The sequence below is a fragment of the Lampetra fluviatilis genome, chromosome 13, assembly GCF_964198595.1.
Source record: "Lampetra fluviatilis chromosome 13, kcLamFluv1.1, whole genome shotgun sequence".
Classification (NCBI taxonomy): Eukaryota; Metazoa; Chordata; class Hyperoartia; order Petromyzontiformes; family Petromyzontidae; genus Lampetra; species Lampetra fluviatilis.
This window is the reverse complement of record NC_136287.1, coordinates 4,258,228-4,275,179: the sequence shown is the minus strand read 5'-3', so window position 1 is coordinate 4,275,179 and position 16,952 is coordinate 4,258,228. Positions and strand designations below refer to the sequence as shown.

Below are 16,952 nucleotides of genomic sequence, written 5' to 3'. Positions count from 1 at the left end.
TTCCACAGAATTATAATAACAAATTATTATAATAATCGGATGTGCGGGGGGAAGAACAAACTAATATCGAAACAATGGTCAAGTTTTTTTAATTCTCTGTCCACCCAATTAGTACTGTATCATGGGTAACACCAGTCGAACAGCAGGCAGATTTAGATTTAAATTTAGGTCTATATTGGCACAGGTGTAAATAAGCTCTTTCGAGACATCCATTTTGTGTAAGTAGAATCTTTATTTCTAAGGTCAACATAATTACAACTTGGAGCGTAATAACAGGTTCACTCGTAATTTCTACTGCTATCAAATCAGCCCTGATGGTTTCCACCTAGTTGCTACATGATCAGTCAGCCCAGATGGTTTCCACCTAGTTTCTCCACGATCAGTCAGCCCCGATGTCCACCTTGTTCGTTGACTGTCCCGCGCCCAGACCGCGGGCCTCGCTCCCCTTATATACCCCCGCAGGGCCCCACCCATATCAGAAATTCTATACAGTACCTTCCAGCCACCTGCTCCTAATTATCTGAATGTGTACCCTCTAGCACTTCGTCTTTACCGTCCCCTACACCTCCCCTTAACGATAAACAGCCGTCTCGGCTTTAACTCAAATTTTCACAATAGGGGACTTCACATTGTTGGACTATGGAATCTCACAAGGGAATTTCCATGGGAATATGGATTTTTTATATTTTCATCTAGGCCAACGCTTAAACATAGGCCCTCGAAACAAGGAGTGGAAGGCGTTACGACCGACAATGACCTCTGCCTATAGCAGGTATGGTCAACCAAGCTTAACCTTACATTTAATACTCTGTTAAAAGGGAACATTTCTACACATGGAAATACACAACCAAGAGGGACACTCTCCTCCACCATCGTAAACATTTCTGTTTATGTGTGTGTGGTCGAACGACACGCTCGTCACAGTGACATTTCTCCCTGGTGTTTGCTCGGATGACTCCATCAAGCCTCCCCTAGCCTCCTGATCTTCATTAGGGTCATGCCTGATTCTTTATTGTGAAATTTCGCGTTGTTTCTCGGACATGGCTTACTTGTCTCGAGTCGACTTCACCTTGGCATCCTCTTGCGATGTGGTCCAGCCTCCCGCAGCAGTAGCAGTTGATCTCGGCTCGATCCCGGGTCCCTCCGCGGGTCTGCCATGGTCGCTGCTGTTGTCGGTCGTGCCTTGGACTGTAAAATTCACAGAATGCCGCTGACATCTCCTCAAAGGTCATTTCCTATCAGTTCCGTTGGCCGTCTGGTTCCTCCGCTCTCCCGTACAATAGGTAGCACAAGGCCCCTCCCTTGGATGAGGCCTCATATCCGCTTTGCCACCAGCACATTCCAGGCTGCCTCGTCTATCCGCGGGAATGCCACCTTAGCGAGCGCCAACAAGGCGCTACGGTATGCCATCGGCGGTTCATTGTCTCCTCGCTTCGGTAGGCCTCGGCAAGGTAGGGTAATTTACCCTTTTTACCAGGTAAAATGGTAAAGCTAAAGGTGTCGACCATGCCAAGGGGTAAGGTAAAGGGTAGGGTAAAGGTAGCGTGGAAGAATTGCCCGATAGGGTAAAGGTAGCGCAAAGTATTACCCTGTAAATACCCTATATACCGCTCGCTAATAGCTTCGTGCCGCAGTCCGTGGCCTCCATTTGAAATTGAAATCATTGATGTCGGACCAGGTGGAGACGGACCTCCTGGTAAAGTTTGAGAACGCGGTGGTTGATTTTGTTATCCAAGTTGCAATCTCTTTGCGAGCCGCCGGGAGCGACAAGTTCAAGACCTTGGTCCACACATTGACGCAGGGATACGAGGGTCCGTCGACCCGCACCGTAATTTGAAGGATTGTCCAGCTCCAACCTGGACGTTGCCATCTCGCTCACCATCGACGGGTGGTCGAACCGCAACCTGAAGAGATTTTGGATGGTCACGGTGCACTGGATCGACACCAAATCTGGTGCGTCGAAATCGATGCTGCTGACGATCCTTGATGTGCAGTCCAGAAAGGGTGTCGGCAAGCACATTGGCATCGCACTGTTTGAACACCTCCAAAGCCTTGGGCACAATGTCTCGACCAAGCTGCACGCTGTCACCAGCGACAATGGCTCTGATGCAATCAGTGCTGTCAAGATGCGGACGCCGGATATGAGCAGTTGCAGGCTTGTCACCATATTTGCTGCACGGGTCATTCGGTCCAGATCGGCATCGTCCAAGTTCTCAAACTGATCAAGTCGACCAATGCCGGACTGCGCGAGGCGCTTGTCAATACCACCAAGAGGCCAAGATCGCCAAGCTCGCCAGCAAGGAGCCGACGCACCAGGACTCGTCGACCAGGGAGAATTAAACGTTTGACATGGGCGACGACGCCATCAAGAAGCGTTTCCTATTGGACATTATCATGGTGCGCTTCGAGGATGTGATCGGCATCGGTGAATTCTCTGAACTTCAGTGGACAAACATCGAGGACGTGACAGCATTCCTGCGAATACCGCTCCAGGTCATGACCTCGTTGTTGGCCGACCGCAAGTCGACATTGGATCTCGTGCTGGTGACAATGGAGCACCTGATCCGTCATTGCGATTGCGGTGAAGCCGCTCTTAGAGCGATCGATGAGTCCTTGACCACGACGGGGATGAAGGCCGAGCTGGTGCGGTACCGCGACATTCTGGTTCAGGTACCCGCCATTGTGGCATCCTACTTGAATCCACAGCTGCCGAAAATGACAGACCAAGACGAGCTGGCTACACTGAAGGCCACGATCCCGCCGACGGAAATCACTGCCCATATGGAGGAGGGGTCGCTGTTCAGCACCATATTCAGCAACGTTGGCAGCTCCATCAACGACGGTGATGAAACCGATTGTTTTCATTGACGTAATGCAGTGGTGGTCTCCCCGCAAAGAGCTGCTCTCCGCCCACTACAAGATGGACTGCGACTACTTGGAAGCGCCAGCGACGTCAACTCCCTGCGAACGCGCGAATAGCGGAGCTGGGCAGGAGTTCACATGCGGTCGGCAGTCGCTGTCGTCGACACTCTTCATCCAGCACTCATGGATCGCGGCCGGCTGCCTGAAGGTCCCATTTAACTGGACCGGAGCGGTGCAGGATCTTATTGCCCGTCATTCGTCCGAGGTTGACGGCATTGACGAACTTGATCAGGTTGTTGATGAGATCGTCATCGACCAAGACGAATGGGACGAGGAGGTTATGAAGGATGGTGTCATCGACAGCCTCAACGCCCGATTTGATAGTATTCTATACGAATAAAGTGCTCTCCCTCGCATTTGCCTGTTATAAACCTTTTTCATGTGTAGTACCTCAGTAATTACTCTGTAATCGGGTAATTTGTATGGAGTAAGGGTAAAAGGTAGGGTACAGGTAGGCTCGTTGCTTTCAAAATTTTACCTTACCTTGCTGCAGACTACGCCACGAGGTTGAAAATCGCTGCCTGGTGCTAGATGAGGGCATAAAATCTATTCCACCTCTTCATATGTCTGCTGTAGTGTGGCACGCTAACTCTCAGGGATGGTACAGAAGGCCGTCAGCACTCCGTTGTCGAGCACCGTAGGTAGCGCTCGAAGGGCCTCCTCTTCGCTCCATCCACTGACCTTGACCGTGGCCTCAAATCTCTAGAAGAATGCTGCCCAGTCACCTCCGGTGGCCAAGAATTATTTTGAAGGTCCCAGCCTGCGTATTCGCTCTGTCAAAGCTCGGGTTGGTTCAGCGAGAGTCTGTGGTGGTTGCTCGTGCGATACATCACCAGCTTGCGGCACCGCTGGAAGCAGCCCCTGCGTGATCGAGGTGGCTGGGGTCCGCGGTGCAGCTCATGACGGCGGCAGGGCAGGTTGATCGGCTCTGGCTTGCTGCGCTGTGAGGGGCGGCGGCGGCTCCTGCTCTGGTGTCTAAGTCCGCTGAGCTGTGAGGGGAGGCGACAGCTCCATCTCCAGAATCCCGACTCTCCGTCTCCGGCCTGGCGATGTCGGCTCATCGCTCTGCGGGGATTAGCGGCTGCCCCGGTTCGGCGACGTCGGCTCCTCAGACTGCGGGGATCGGCGGCTGCTGAGGTCACGCAGCATCGGCTCCTTCCCCTTCCCTCTCCTCAATGATCGTTGTTAACAGAAGACCAATTGACGAGGTAAGGTGGTGCAGTCTTTCAGCCAGCTTCTTCCAGCCATCCTGGGAGCTCTCCTGGTTTGGCGGTTCTCGTTCTCCAGTCCGTGGCAGGGTCTCCACCTCTTTCGGGAACGTAGCTGCCACTGGGGTCCGGCTCCCGCTGGGTTCTGTGTCTCGGGGACCCGGGGCGCTTAGAGACGACGCCTCTTCTTCCACTTGAGATCCTCTTCGGGTTTTTTTACGGGATACCGTAGACAGAAACCCACCGCTGCCACCAGTGTAAAGAAGCTCCTGCGAGACGTCCATTTTGTGTAAGTAGAATCTTTATTTCTAAGGTCAACGTAATTACAACTTCGAGTATAATAACAACTTCGCTCAGAATTTGTACTGCTATCAATCACCTAGTCACCCTGCGATCAATCAGCCCCCGATGTCGTCCACCTTGTTCGTTGATAGTCGCCGGGCAAGCTCCCAGACCGCGGGCCCTGCCCCGATTGGACAGTCTATACAGTACCTTCCGGACAGCTTTTCCTAATTATCTCAAAGTGTACCCTCAAGCACTTTCTCTTTCAGTGCCCTACACAGGTAAAACCTATTGGGTAAATAAATGCAAATTTTCAATGGGGTCCTGGTTACACCATAGAAACATGGTTACAAAAAGAATACGTGACCAAAACAATCAAAAACATTTGTACATGGTCAAGTACCGAATGGTAAAATCGTGCATATAAATGGCACAACTAGCATAAAAATACAAGGCTAATAAATTGCATTACAAGCAAAAATACATAACTTCAAGTCACATTAAATAAAACCTGAAGTTCAAAAACTATTTTAAGTAGGACAAAGATGGTGAGGTTTTGATCCGAAACAGTTTCGCTCGGTTATCCAGGGACTATCGTCTTCGATTGTTGTTGTTTTGCTGCCTTACCCAAAGCTTGCATTTGACCTTGGCAAAATCTGCAGCAATTCATCCACAAGCGCAATTCATACTTTCATGCTTTTATTTATGCTAGTTTTTTTGTGACAACTTCCTTAACTTGCTGACCCGCCCCTACTGGACATATATGAGAAATATATATCTTAATAGCTTCTCAGATTCCTCCCGTAAAATGAAAGATTGTGATTCTGATTTGAGACTGCCACACAAGGAGGAGTTACCGACGCTAGAGACTGAAGGCGGATCGTTATTTTGCTGCTAAAATTTCCACATAAGCCACTTTGTTGAGCTATCATTTGTGGCCAGATCGTTTCTGAAAAATAAGCTAATAGCTCAGTGGGCTTTACCGTAAGACTAAACACATTCCTGCGGAGGGAGCTGGTAGGAACGTTGGGTTGCTCGGTCAATGGCCAGGGTCAACGGCGGCGTGGTGTATTCCGCAAATATGCCCGACTGTGAGGGCGGGCACAAGCCGGATTGAGTAGGTTAAACGTTGAGTTTTATAAGGGCACCACGGGGTGACCAGCCCCTCCCCACCCAGCGCCACCCCTTCCACCCCCCACCCAGCCCCACCCTCCCCACCTAGCCCCTCCTCACCCTGCGCCACCCCTCCCACCCTCCCCACCCAGCCCCTTCCCACCCTCCCCACCCAGCCCAGCCCCTCCCCAACCAGCCCCTCCCCACCCTGCCCCACCCAGCCCCTCCCCTCCCCATCCAGCCCCTCCCTCCCCACTCAGCCCCGCCCTGCACGACGGACGGACACAATAATCCCTTGTGGGCTGGTGTAACCAGGTGGTTCCTACCAGTATTATCTACTCTATCTGGCCTATGTCCTTTCAAGAAGGGCCATTTCCCAAAACGTCGCCGATTATATAATTTTTCTTTTAATACCACGGTGTTATTGATGAATGTGTTGAGCTTATATCCAGTATCTGGTAATGTCGTGGCATTTTTGAGTTTTACATATACACTGGACGGTACTACAGTGGCATTGTATAACTGCGGTCAAACTGGAAAATTGCGTAAACACGCGACAGGGTGTTGATGTGTAGACGTATGGACCAATGGAAATGCCTTTTGCTTGGTGGTTAAGTCACAGTTTACGTAAAAGGGAATGGAATAAATTAGTATTGCATCGTAATCGCCCTTCGGCCATTGGAAGATGGGCCCCTTTTAAATGCCTCTTCTCGAAAACAAAATGGGAATCGATTCCTTTGCGATTTTTCCGTTAATCTAAATCGATTCCTTCCGCGGGCGACTCAGCGCGGATCTTTCACGTTTCGCCAAAGCAATCGGATCGGCGAAGGAATCGCTGAATCGAATTGCATCTTGGATAGATCGAGCGGCTTGCAAGAGGGGGGCTACGTTTCAGATGCTTGTTGGGGCTTTTTGTTCGCGTTACTAAATAAGCGAGCGCGCTTTGTGAAGCCGTCTCAGCCTCCGTGTTGATTTAATTGCATATCTCAAGGTACCAGCATTGTCCCAGTCGCAATCGTTGTGTGTGTTGTGGTGGGGGTCTTCTCTTGCACGCTACTCCTTAGCATTCTGCTGTGCGTGATGAGTGATTATTCCCCGTGGAGATGCCATCGGCCGAAACGTCGCTCGTTACACCACACGATGTCCTTTTTAGGGCCGCGGTGTTACGAGCGAATGTGTTGAGTGTCTGTTGTTTGTGCTCGTCCGCCGACTGCAAACGCAGTCATTGTTGATGGTTGCTTATGCACGACGTCGTGCTCTTTGGTATGTGGTGTGGGGGGGTGGTGGGTTGAGCCTTTTCGCTCAGTGGAGTGGGGATAGTGCGGTGCTCTAACCACAGCGCCACCACTCCGACCCCGATGCAAGTTGTACGCGTCCGAGTTTTGAGTTTGAATGCGAATTTTCGTGGGTTGGATTTGATCAATTCCACATTTGGGCCGTGTCAATTCGCGACCGAGTAAGGTGAGTGATCTGGTCTATTCAGCCCAGGGTCAGGTTATTGTTGTACTGAATTTCTATGCTCCCATGTACTCCGCTTTTACTAACCAGTACTGACCAGCGTGGTGAAGTATGTGAAAAAATAACCCCCCACGACCTACACATCCAGCAGTGGAGGTCAGGTAATTCAGCACAGGGTTAGCTCATTAATTTCAGGGTCCGGTGTTACACGGTTGGGTCATGTTAATTATCCCACTATCAGGTGATTAATCCCAGGGTCTGGTCATTCATCCCAGGAGTCAATCAATGCATATTCGGGTCAGCTCATTAACCAGAATCACTTGTAGTTGTTGATCTGCACCTACATCAAGAAGACTTGAACTTCATAATACATCCAACACAGAAATAGAGTCCAAAAAACACGTACATTTTTTTACTTAACTCGATGTGTAACAATGTTGGAAGTTTTTTTTATATATATTTCAACTCTTAATGTGTTTTGCATATCGTGCCCCAGATTCAGAGTTCTATCTGCTCACTGCCACGATGGCCACCACCAGCAAGCAACCAGCCAAGAAGACACAGCCAGAGCTGTCTCATTTTGGAGCACTCCCAGAGACCAGTGGAGGACCTCCGAGCAAGAAGCCCAAATTCGAGGCTACGAGCAAGGAATTTGATGCGGCCACCACCGCTGCACCCACAGGTACGATTACTGAGCAACCTTCATTGTGCCATTCAATGCTTTCACTGAATGAAGTTCACATAAAGTTGCGTTTTTAACCAACCCGAAAGCCATTCTATTTATGGAACCTCTATTTTATTTGGGGATTCCTCCATATCAACTGCTGTGGCCATGATAACATCTTGGTTGATAATTGTTTTTTTTTACCCTTTTATCTGGCAACAAAACTGACACCTTTTTTACAAGGAGTCATGTTTGCATAGACCACAATACCTGCAGTCATAATGCAAACAAAAAACATAACTCTGATAATGTATGCACTGTCCTTGAAGTTGATTGGTCCACACCCGAGACAGCTTTCCTTAGAGCCTAGTCTCACAGAGTGTTGGACCAGATGACGCCAAAAGGCGGCAAATGAGGTTCCAATGGTGTAAACATCTTGGTTCTTACTCTTTGGTTCTTTCGGTAAAGTCACATAGAAAGAAAATAAATTAAATAATAATAGCATACGACGTTTCGAATGCAACACAAGCAATCATCATCAGGTACAAATGAAAGAGAAAACAAACATAGTAAACGTAGAAATATAATGCAATACAACACAGCGAGTCGGCTAACATAACAGTCAACACCCTACCTGGTTGATTACGTTCTTCCAAAGATTGCTAAATTTGAGATAGAGACAACACAGACACACATAGACAGACACACAAGCAGAGAGAGATAACACAGAGACACAGAGAGAGACACACACACATAGGCACACGGAGGTTCTTGATTCCTATATAATCTTACAATGGCACCTACGATTAGCACGGTTGGCTACGTACGGTGCGAAAGAAGTTCAACATACATCATCACGTACATCCACGTGTCTTCAGATTGCACCGCATGTTATTGGGAATTATCGTCGTCCAACGTTTCGCTCCATGTGCTTCACATATTGGGAGCTTCTTTATTCAGTTCCTCGAGAAGATCCAAGCACGTGGAGCAATGCGCGTCGACATCATGCTGAATAACAGGGTTTCTACAACACCACGACAAAAACCTATGCAGCAGCATTGCCAGCGAAGGCGTCATAAACGGAGATTATTGTACACTGCAGTGTGCACACAAACATGTAAAGCACATGCAAATTGACACGACACGCGGATTTGAAACAAACATATCTGTGTATTATAAGTGGATGTTATGCGTGTGCGCTTACACCTATAACAATAGCCGCCATTCACGACTATGTGGCGGTGACGTCACCACACATGTTCATACTCACATGTTGCTTGCATCCACGTACAACCCCCTTCTAATAAATACATGCAATCGAAACATTCTGGTACCAGTGTACATCTACAAGCGTTTTTGTATTATTTTTATAAGTTAATAGAGCTTGACATCTGGTATTGGTAGATTGTGAATGAAGTTTTTTTTGCAATTGGTTTTGAAGTTTTGTTTTTTAAATGTGAAGTGTACCCAAAATAAACTCCTTAAAAAAAGTTTTTCAAAAAACACAACTTCGTTTAACTCACGGTCGAGAAGTACGTCAATGATGCGGCACCTGCTCCCACATCAACGCTTACTTGAATTAATTGGTTATTTTAGAAATGAATCTTCAATGTACAACTTTTGTTTGTGTGGAGTGAGGGTGCCGGTAACTTACACGAAGCAGGCGCGCCTGAGACGACACGTGGCGCCTGCTTCTTGGGCGAGGCGATTCGAGAGTTTAGGGACCGCGGCGTTTTTGACCGACACAAAAAAACTAAATGTTAATTGCTTAAAATGAGCCGATTAATTGATGCTGATTTTGATACAGGCATGTATTGTCACCGGATCTGAGTACGTGTGCAAAATGTGGAATTGATTGGACAACAGGAAATAGACTAACTTTTGATGACAAGATTTGACCTCCACACAGGAGTCAAGTTAAGTAAAACCGTTGAAAAATGGATGGACGTGATATTTCTTTACAATAAGTATCATACGGGCTCATTTAATGAGCAAAATTTCAGCAATTAAAAATGCATTGATGAGACGATTGCACATCTCTCGAGAGTATCACCCCAATTAACCATTTGACTTGTCTTGTTTAGTCTTGTCCAACAGTCTTTTCTACCGTGACTTGCCAGAAATAAAATGCAATTTTTAACAGTCACTGGGGGATAATGTGATAGCCAATTATACTTTGATCTATTATTGTGTGCAAGTGTGAAGGTGGTGTGATATGATTTTTTTTACTGGAACCAGGGATGCAATGGACTGACATGAACCTGGGGTGAATGTTTCAGCTGAACTAACTTTGAAAGTGAGTGAACTAATGTGACCGGAAACAATGTCCAAGGCCACCTAAGTGCACTGGGAATGTGGCAACCATTAGTCGGTGTACTTTGAGCAATAGCACCTCTCTTGCAATAGCTCTTTACAGCACGTAAGATTAGCCTATTATATGCTTTTTAAGGCAGCATTATTGACAATATATTTCTTCCTGCCTCAGCAGTCTGCCTGCTGTATTTATTCACGTGAAGACGATCGCTTGTGTTGCGATCGAAACGGAGTGATTTTTATTATTATTTAATAATTTTTCTATCTACATGACTTTACCGAAAGACTCAAAGAGTAAGAGTATTATAATTGGTTCTTTACCCTTCTATCTGGCAACAAAACTGACACCTTTTTACAAGGAGTCATGTTTGCATAGACCGCAATACCTGCAGTCATAATACAAACAAAAGAACATAACTCTGATAATGTGCACTGTCCTTAAAGTTGATTGATCCACACCCGAGACAGCTTTCCTTAGAGCCTAGTCTCATATGGGTTGGACCAGATGACGCCAAAAGGCGCACAACTGAAAGACAATGCACCATCAGAGTATGAGAGCTCGGGGCAAGCATCTACACTATGGGAACCTCATTTGCCAGTAAAAATATGATAATTGGTTCTTTACCCTTCTATCTGGCAACAAAACTGACACCTTTTTACAAGGAGTCATGTTTGCATAGACCGCAATACCTGCAGTCATAATATAAACAAAAGAACATAACTCTGATAATGTGCACTGTCCTTAAAGTTGATTGATCCACACCCGAGACAGCTTTCCTTAGAGCCTAGTCTCATATGGGTTGGACCAGATGACGCCAAAAGGCGCACAACTCAAAGACAATGCACCATACTCTGATGGTGCACAACTCAAAGACAATGCACCATACTCTGATGGTGCATTGTCTTTGAGTTGTGCGCCTTTTGGCGTCATCTGGTCCAACCCATATGAGACTAGGCTCTAAGGAAAGCTGTCTCGGGTGTGGATCAATCAACTTTAAGGACAGTGCACATTATCAGAGTTATGTTCTTTTGTTTGTATTATGACTGCAGGTATTGCGGTCTATGCAAACATGACTCCTTGTAAAAAGGTGTCAGTTTTGTTGCCAGATAGAAGGGTAAAGAACCAATTATCATATTTTTACTGGCAAATGAGGTTCCCATAGTAAGAGTATTATTGACAATGTAGATTTGTATTTATGCTTGTGCATTCCTTACAATATAGTTTAACCAAATAATTTGTCCTAAATATGATTAATTGACATGTTTAAAATGAGCCACGTAAGAAAAAGGTTAATTAAACTTCATACACACCTTAATAAATGAATTTAAGACACTAATTTCCGACTTGACAATGGGAAATTACGTGCTTATCACGACTTAGATTGTGTTTAAAAATGCCCTCGTGTTGGTGAATGTGGTAGGAAGTGGAAATTTTGAAGAGCAGATTTCCAAAACCCGTGCAGCTTTGGCTTCATCTGTATTGGAGTTCCGCTTCAACAAGAAGCGGGTACGAGCTGTGTCTAATACTGATGCTACGGCACCGAATGCAAGTGGCATCTTATACTGGATGTCACGTGACCAGCGTGTTCAAGGTATGTCCTTTAGGCTTGCTTACCTTTTACAGTACTTCAAAATGCATTTAATTAAATGGGTCACAATGCCAATAATTTGTTGACCAATATCAAGTATATTCATTACAACTGTTTACATTAAAATAAATGTTGGTTTTGTAAGTTACATTTGAATTTAAATATTTGGACGTGACATGCACAAGGCTGCAGATGAATTGTCTAACTGCATGTTCAGGAAGCCTAGTTGAGAACTACATATTAACATTTAAGGTATAGTGTCGGCAGGAGTGTACTGAACATGCACAAAAACTCACCATCAATAGTACACTGCTTTACGACAAAGCAATACATTAATAATAATTAAATACATTTAATATTTGCACCATTCTTATAGCAAAAGGCTGTCATGAGGGCACTATTTTTCACGTGTGTAGTCGGCCGGTAGGGGGCGATATTGCTGTCGTAACCCAGTTATATGTACAGCAATATCAAGTAAGATCCCTCTGATTCTTCAGGGAGAAGTTGTTTTAAGTAAAGACCCTCTTCACTTGCCCAAAATGTGATTTTCTGTTATGATACACTGAATGATGGATGTGAAGGCGTTTGTTTTTTAACAAAGAACCTTTCATCCTCTCGCGAAGACAACTGGGCAATACTCTATGCCCAGCGGCTGGCCCTAAAGCAGAGGCTTCCACTCTACGTCTGCTTTTGTCTGGTGCCCAAGTTTATGGATGCGACTATTCGACACTTTGGCTTCATGCTTCGAGGCCTCCAAGAGGTTGAAAAGGTACGCGCAAGTCATATTAATTTGGCTTATGTATTACGTGTCATTTCATCTGACATTCTCAGTAATGTTAGTTTTTTATGATTAATAAAACTCAACTTTATTTGTGATGCCTATGTTATTTAAACAACATTCGTCTTTTGTAAGTAGACTAATAAACTATACAATTTTGCAATTCAATCGTCACGAATTGGGTTTACGATTCAAGGATCTTTTGTAGTTTTGTACTTTCTCAGTCTCTTTTTCACCGTCTTGTCTCGTCCATACTTTCACATTTTGTCTCCAGTTGCTTAAAGTGGAAATGTGCACAAAATTATTGTGAAAACAAATTAAGATTCTTACATGGACAATTCAATGCACATCATGTGTACAATTATTTATTCTAATAGTTGACTTTCATGAAGTTACATGTGTATGAAAAGGCACTTTCTTTTTCCAGGAGTTCCGCTCCCTCGACATCTCTTTTCACCTCCTGAAAGGCTATGCCAAGGATGTGCTTCCACCGTTCATAATTGAGAAGAATATTGGTGCTGTTGTGACGGACTTCCTTCCTCTGCGTGTGCCCAGGCAGTGGGTGAAAGACTTAAAGAAAGCTCTGCCGAACAATGTACCTTTAGCACAGGCAAGTGTCTACACAATGAACTGTACTGGTTGTACTTTGTAATTGGCACACATTGTTAACTGTACCTTGAAATTCTATTAATATTATTGATTTATCCATGAGTGTCAAGACACTTTTTTCAGTAGGGTTCTGCACCAGGATGTCCTGCCCACCATGTAGCCCTGTACCCTATAACAATCATGTTGAGCACATACCCACCCAAGCACCTTCCCTACGCTCGGCTATGAAGATTACGGTTTTGATTGAGACTGACCTAGTTTTGTGACAAATGTGTGTACACTCTGCAGGTGGATGCACACAACGTGGTGCCGTGCTGGGTCACGTCAGACAAACTAGAATATGGAGCGAGGACGATTCGCAGGAAAATACACGACAAGCTGCCGCAGTTTTTCACTGAATTCCCTCCAGTGATTAAGCACATATTTCCAGCCAAAAGCCTGCCAGAGGTAACTTGCCACATTCAGATAATATTGTCTATATTGACAATCTCATTTTAACTCTTACCAAAGCGGTGGGGGGTTATAATTTATTTTGTGTATATATGTAAACATAATCAGAGCATAATTAATTTTAGTGCAGCCCTGAAATATCCTGCTCATGCCACTGCTGGAAGAGGGTATTTGGCTTACTCTTGCAAACTGACAGAAAGTCTTGGAAGAGGTGGAATACCACACTTTACACCACCACCTGCCGATGGTTTTTAGTATACTCACATTTATATTGCTGGATGGACAGTTGGGGAGGTTTTAAGAAATTTTCACCATTGTTTCTAATTCCATTCCAGAAATTTAACCAGCATTGCTCTGCATTGCTATATTAAAATTACAGTTTTAAAGACGCAGATTGTGAGCCCAATTCTAATAACTGGTCAACAAAAACAAAACATTTTTTTCTGGCCTGGACTTTTGCAGCTGTTTTAGACTAATTTCAGGGTGCTGATTCCCAATCTGATCTCAGATTTGCTCTATCACATCTCATTTTTATGCTATCGGCATACCCTATTTTCATTGATTTTACCCGAAATTAACTCGGTCACTTTTGATTGCAAGTTGTTGCGAGTCAGTGACTGCTTTAGTGTTAAAATATGGTGCTGTATTTTTAGGATAGTGTGTTTATATCATTTTATGTAGATATCCACATTTATTTAATATTTTTCTTCTGCAGTTTTTATTGAAAATGCAATATTTGATATCTCAAAAACCTGATGTGATAGACAAAAACTGATGCCAGATTTGGAATCAGCACCCCAAAATTGCATTAAAACCGTTGGAATACCTTATGCCAGAAAAAGTGTGTTGGCCAGTGTAATTAATCAAAGAACCTTTCAACCAATCCCACACTGCTTCGGTCATCTTTATTGGTCGTCCTGAGCCAGGAGTGGATATTCCACTTATTTCTGCAATGCTCTATGTTATAAATAGTCATAGCTTGAATATACTGCTCAGTGCTATGCTCGCGTCGGTGAAAAAAATCTGTTGGGAAATTGTGCGCGGGGGCGTAGCTGCAGCGAGCTTACGTTAAAGCTACGTGCGGTCAGAGGAGTGCGACGGAGCAGCCAAGAGCGTCACGTGCTGCTGTGTTGCAGGAGACAGACTGGGAGGCGGCACGGCAGTCACTGGAGGTCGACAACAGTGTGGGCGAAGTGGCGTGGGCTCAGCCCGGCACGGCAGCGGGACTGGAGATGCTCAACTCCTTTATAAACGAGAGGCTGAAGCTGTTCAGCACAGATCGCAATAACCCCAACAGCAATGCCCTCAGCAATCTCTCACCGTGGATTCACTTTGGTGCGCAGAGCAAGTCCCTCGGCAGCAGACTTAGTGTCATATGCATTAAAGTGAACAACTACATATTTTAGTATCTTTTATGTGGCAGTTTGAACATTTCCCTCCCTCAACTCATATTTAGCAACGAAATGACAGTCATTTTGTCTCGTCGGCCAAATGTCATTATACATTATTGCACAAAGGTGCTTCGAATGCCGCTAAACATTTTCAATAAAATCTTTACAAAAACAAATGTAATTGAAATAAAAAGTATCAAAATAAATAACTTTATGTATTAGTGGTGATGATGTGCAGCTTTCAACATGACTGCTTATTCATAATAAAATGCCTCGTAACATTTTGTGTGTAGGTCAGATCTCCGTTCAGAGGTGTGCTCTTGAGGTCAGTAAATTGAAACCCAAGTACCGCGAGTCTGTTGACATGTACATTGAAGAGGCAATCGTGCGACGGGAACTTGGCGACAACTTCTGCTTCTACAACAAAAATTATGACAACGTAGATGGTGTGTGCACTTCAGCTGTCACTGAAAAATAATTTTACTTTCCATGTATTGCTTCAAATTCTGCATGTACCGTTTCGACGAATTTCAAACTTGTTCACCAACGATTGCGATTTTGTTTAGGGGCATATGACTGGGCTAAAAGGTCCCTGGATGCTCATACACAGGACAAGAGAGAATACATTTATTCTCTGCAGCAACTGGAAGAAGCTAAAACTCACGACCCACTTTGGAATGCAGCCCAGGTACAGTGCAGTGTCTGAATGCCCATTTCTGTTTATTGACACTTTTCTTTAATCCCGGTGCATCTGTAACTGGAGCGTTCCGTTTTGTTTGATGGTAACAGCTGCAGATGGTAGTTGAAGGAAAGATGCATGGCTTCATGCGCATGTACTGGGCGAAGAAAATCCTGGAGTGGACGAGCTCCCCAGAGGAGGCCCTCCGCACTGCAATCTATCTCAACGACCGCTACCAGCTGGATGGAAGCGACCCAAACGGCTACGTTGGTAAATGCAAACACCTAATAACACTGTGTAGGTTCTATGGTTGCGCTGTTTTTTATCTGATGTCGAGTGGTACCACATGGTATTCGGCATGTCCATTTCTCTCCATGGACCTTTGCCAGTGTGCTATCACTCTGGTATGGACGATGATCAGCTTCATGGTTTCACCACATATTTACAAGTAATGAGCATGTAAGCACACTCGGACGAAGTTCATGAATAACATTGGCCGGCCTAAATCAAACTCCAGTAGCAGCTGCCAAATTTATATAAACGACAGAGAACCTAAGCTGCTCCATTTAGTTAATGTAGCTCCTAAAACATGGAAAGAAATATCACACCAAATGACATGTGACTTACCCTAAAAATATATCAGCTTAGTGCTTTGTGTTGACACTTCCAGCTGTTCAAGTTTGCCTTGTAACAGTTGGCTTGCGCACGTAATTTTCCGTATAAAAGGTACAATAGAATCTGATTACGATGAGCTTACAGCAGCATGGCAGTGACTTGTGTCGTAATACCATTGATGTCTGTTGAACTTCGTTCGCACTGTACGTAGCCAACCATGCTAATCGGAGGTGCGGGATGTGCATTCGTCTGATTTTCGTTTTTCCTAGTATTTAGCACACGTGCTTATAATTTTGCCCAAACCTTTAATACCTGCTATTGCAACTAGAACTTGTATTTGTACATTATGCATGCAAGTGTCTTTTCCTGGCTAGGTTTCGTGCAAGGCAAGTTTAACACATTCGTGATTTTGATGTTCGCTAGGCTGCATGTGGTCCATCTGTGGCACACACGACCAGGGCTGGGCTGAGCGCGCAGTTTACGGCAAGATCAGATACATGAACTACGCAGGCTGCAAACGCAAGTTTGACGTGGGTGCATATGAAAGCCGTTACAGCTCGAAGAAACTGGGCTTTCCAGCAGAGTAAGAGCCCACAGGTATAGAGACGCTGTTGATGAGACACTAACTGAATCGAAAATAGTATTTTAGATAAGTGACAATATCTTAGTTTATCATGGCCTTTACATGTTTACTTTTTACCCTGGTAAAGCGTAAGCTTTTTTATAACTATCACAACATGTTGATGTGCATGGTTTGTGTACAACTCATAATATATTATTTTGTGTACGCTTTTAGAACATTAAGTGGTTACCACTTTTTAATGTTAGTTTTGTAATATTAAAACAAAATTAGAATGTGAGTGCATGTCGGTTTGCAGTGT

General features: G+C 44.9%; 1 protein-coding gene across 2 annotated transcripts; it reads left to right on the top strand.

Moving 5' to 3' along the window:
- Positions 1-6,359: 6,359 nt before the first annotated feature.
- Positions 6,360-16,948, top strand: LOC144935446 (deoxyribodipyrimidine photo-lyase-like). 2 transcript variants are annotated; one of them, XM_078862089.1, is made up of 11 exons: positions 6,360-6,516; positions 7,480-7,665; positions 11,382-11,552; positions 12,173-12,318; positions 12,755-12,937; positions 13,225-13,383; positions 14,523-14,721; positions 15,071-15,223; positions 15,344-15,465; positions 15,567-15,726; positions 16,495-16,948. In XM_078862089.1, exons 2-11 carry the CDS (start codon positions 7,509-7,511, stop codon positions 16,656-16,658), a joined length of 1,614 nt encoding a protein of 537 aa, XP_078718215.1. In that variant the 5' UTR covers positions 6,360-6,516; positions 7,480-7,508; the 3' UTR covers positions 16,659-16,948. The 2 variants fall into 2 exon arrangements, with proteins under 2 accessions (XP_078718215.1, XP_078718216.1); XM_078862090.1 differs by lacking the exons at positions 6,360-6,516; positions 7,480-7,665 and adding an exon at positions 9,917-9,943.
- Positions 16,949-16,952: the final 4 nt, after the last annotated feature.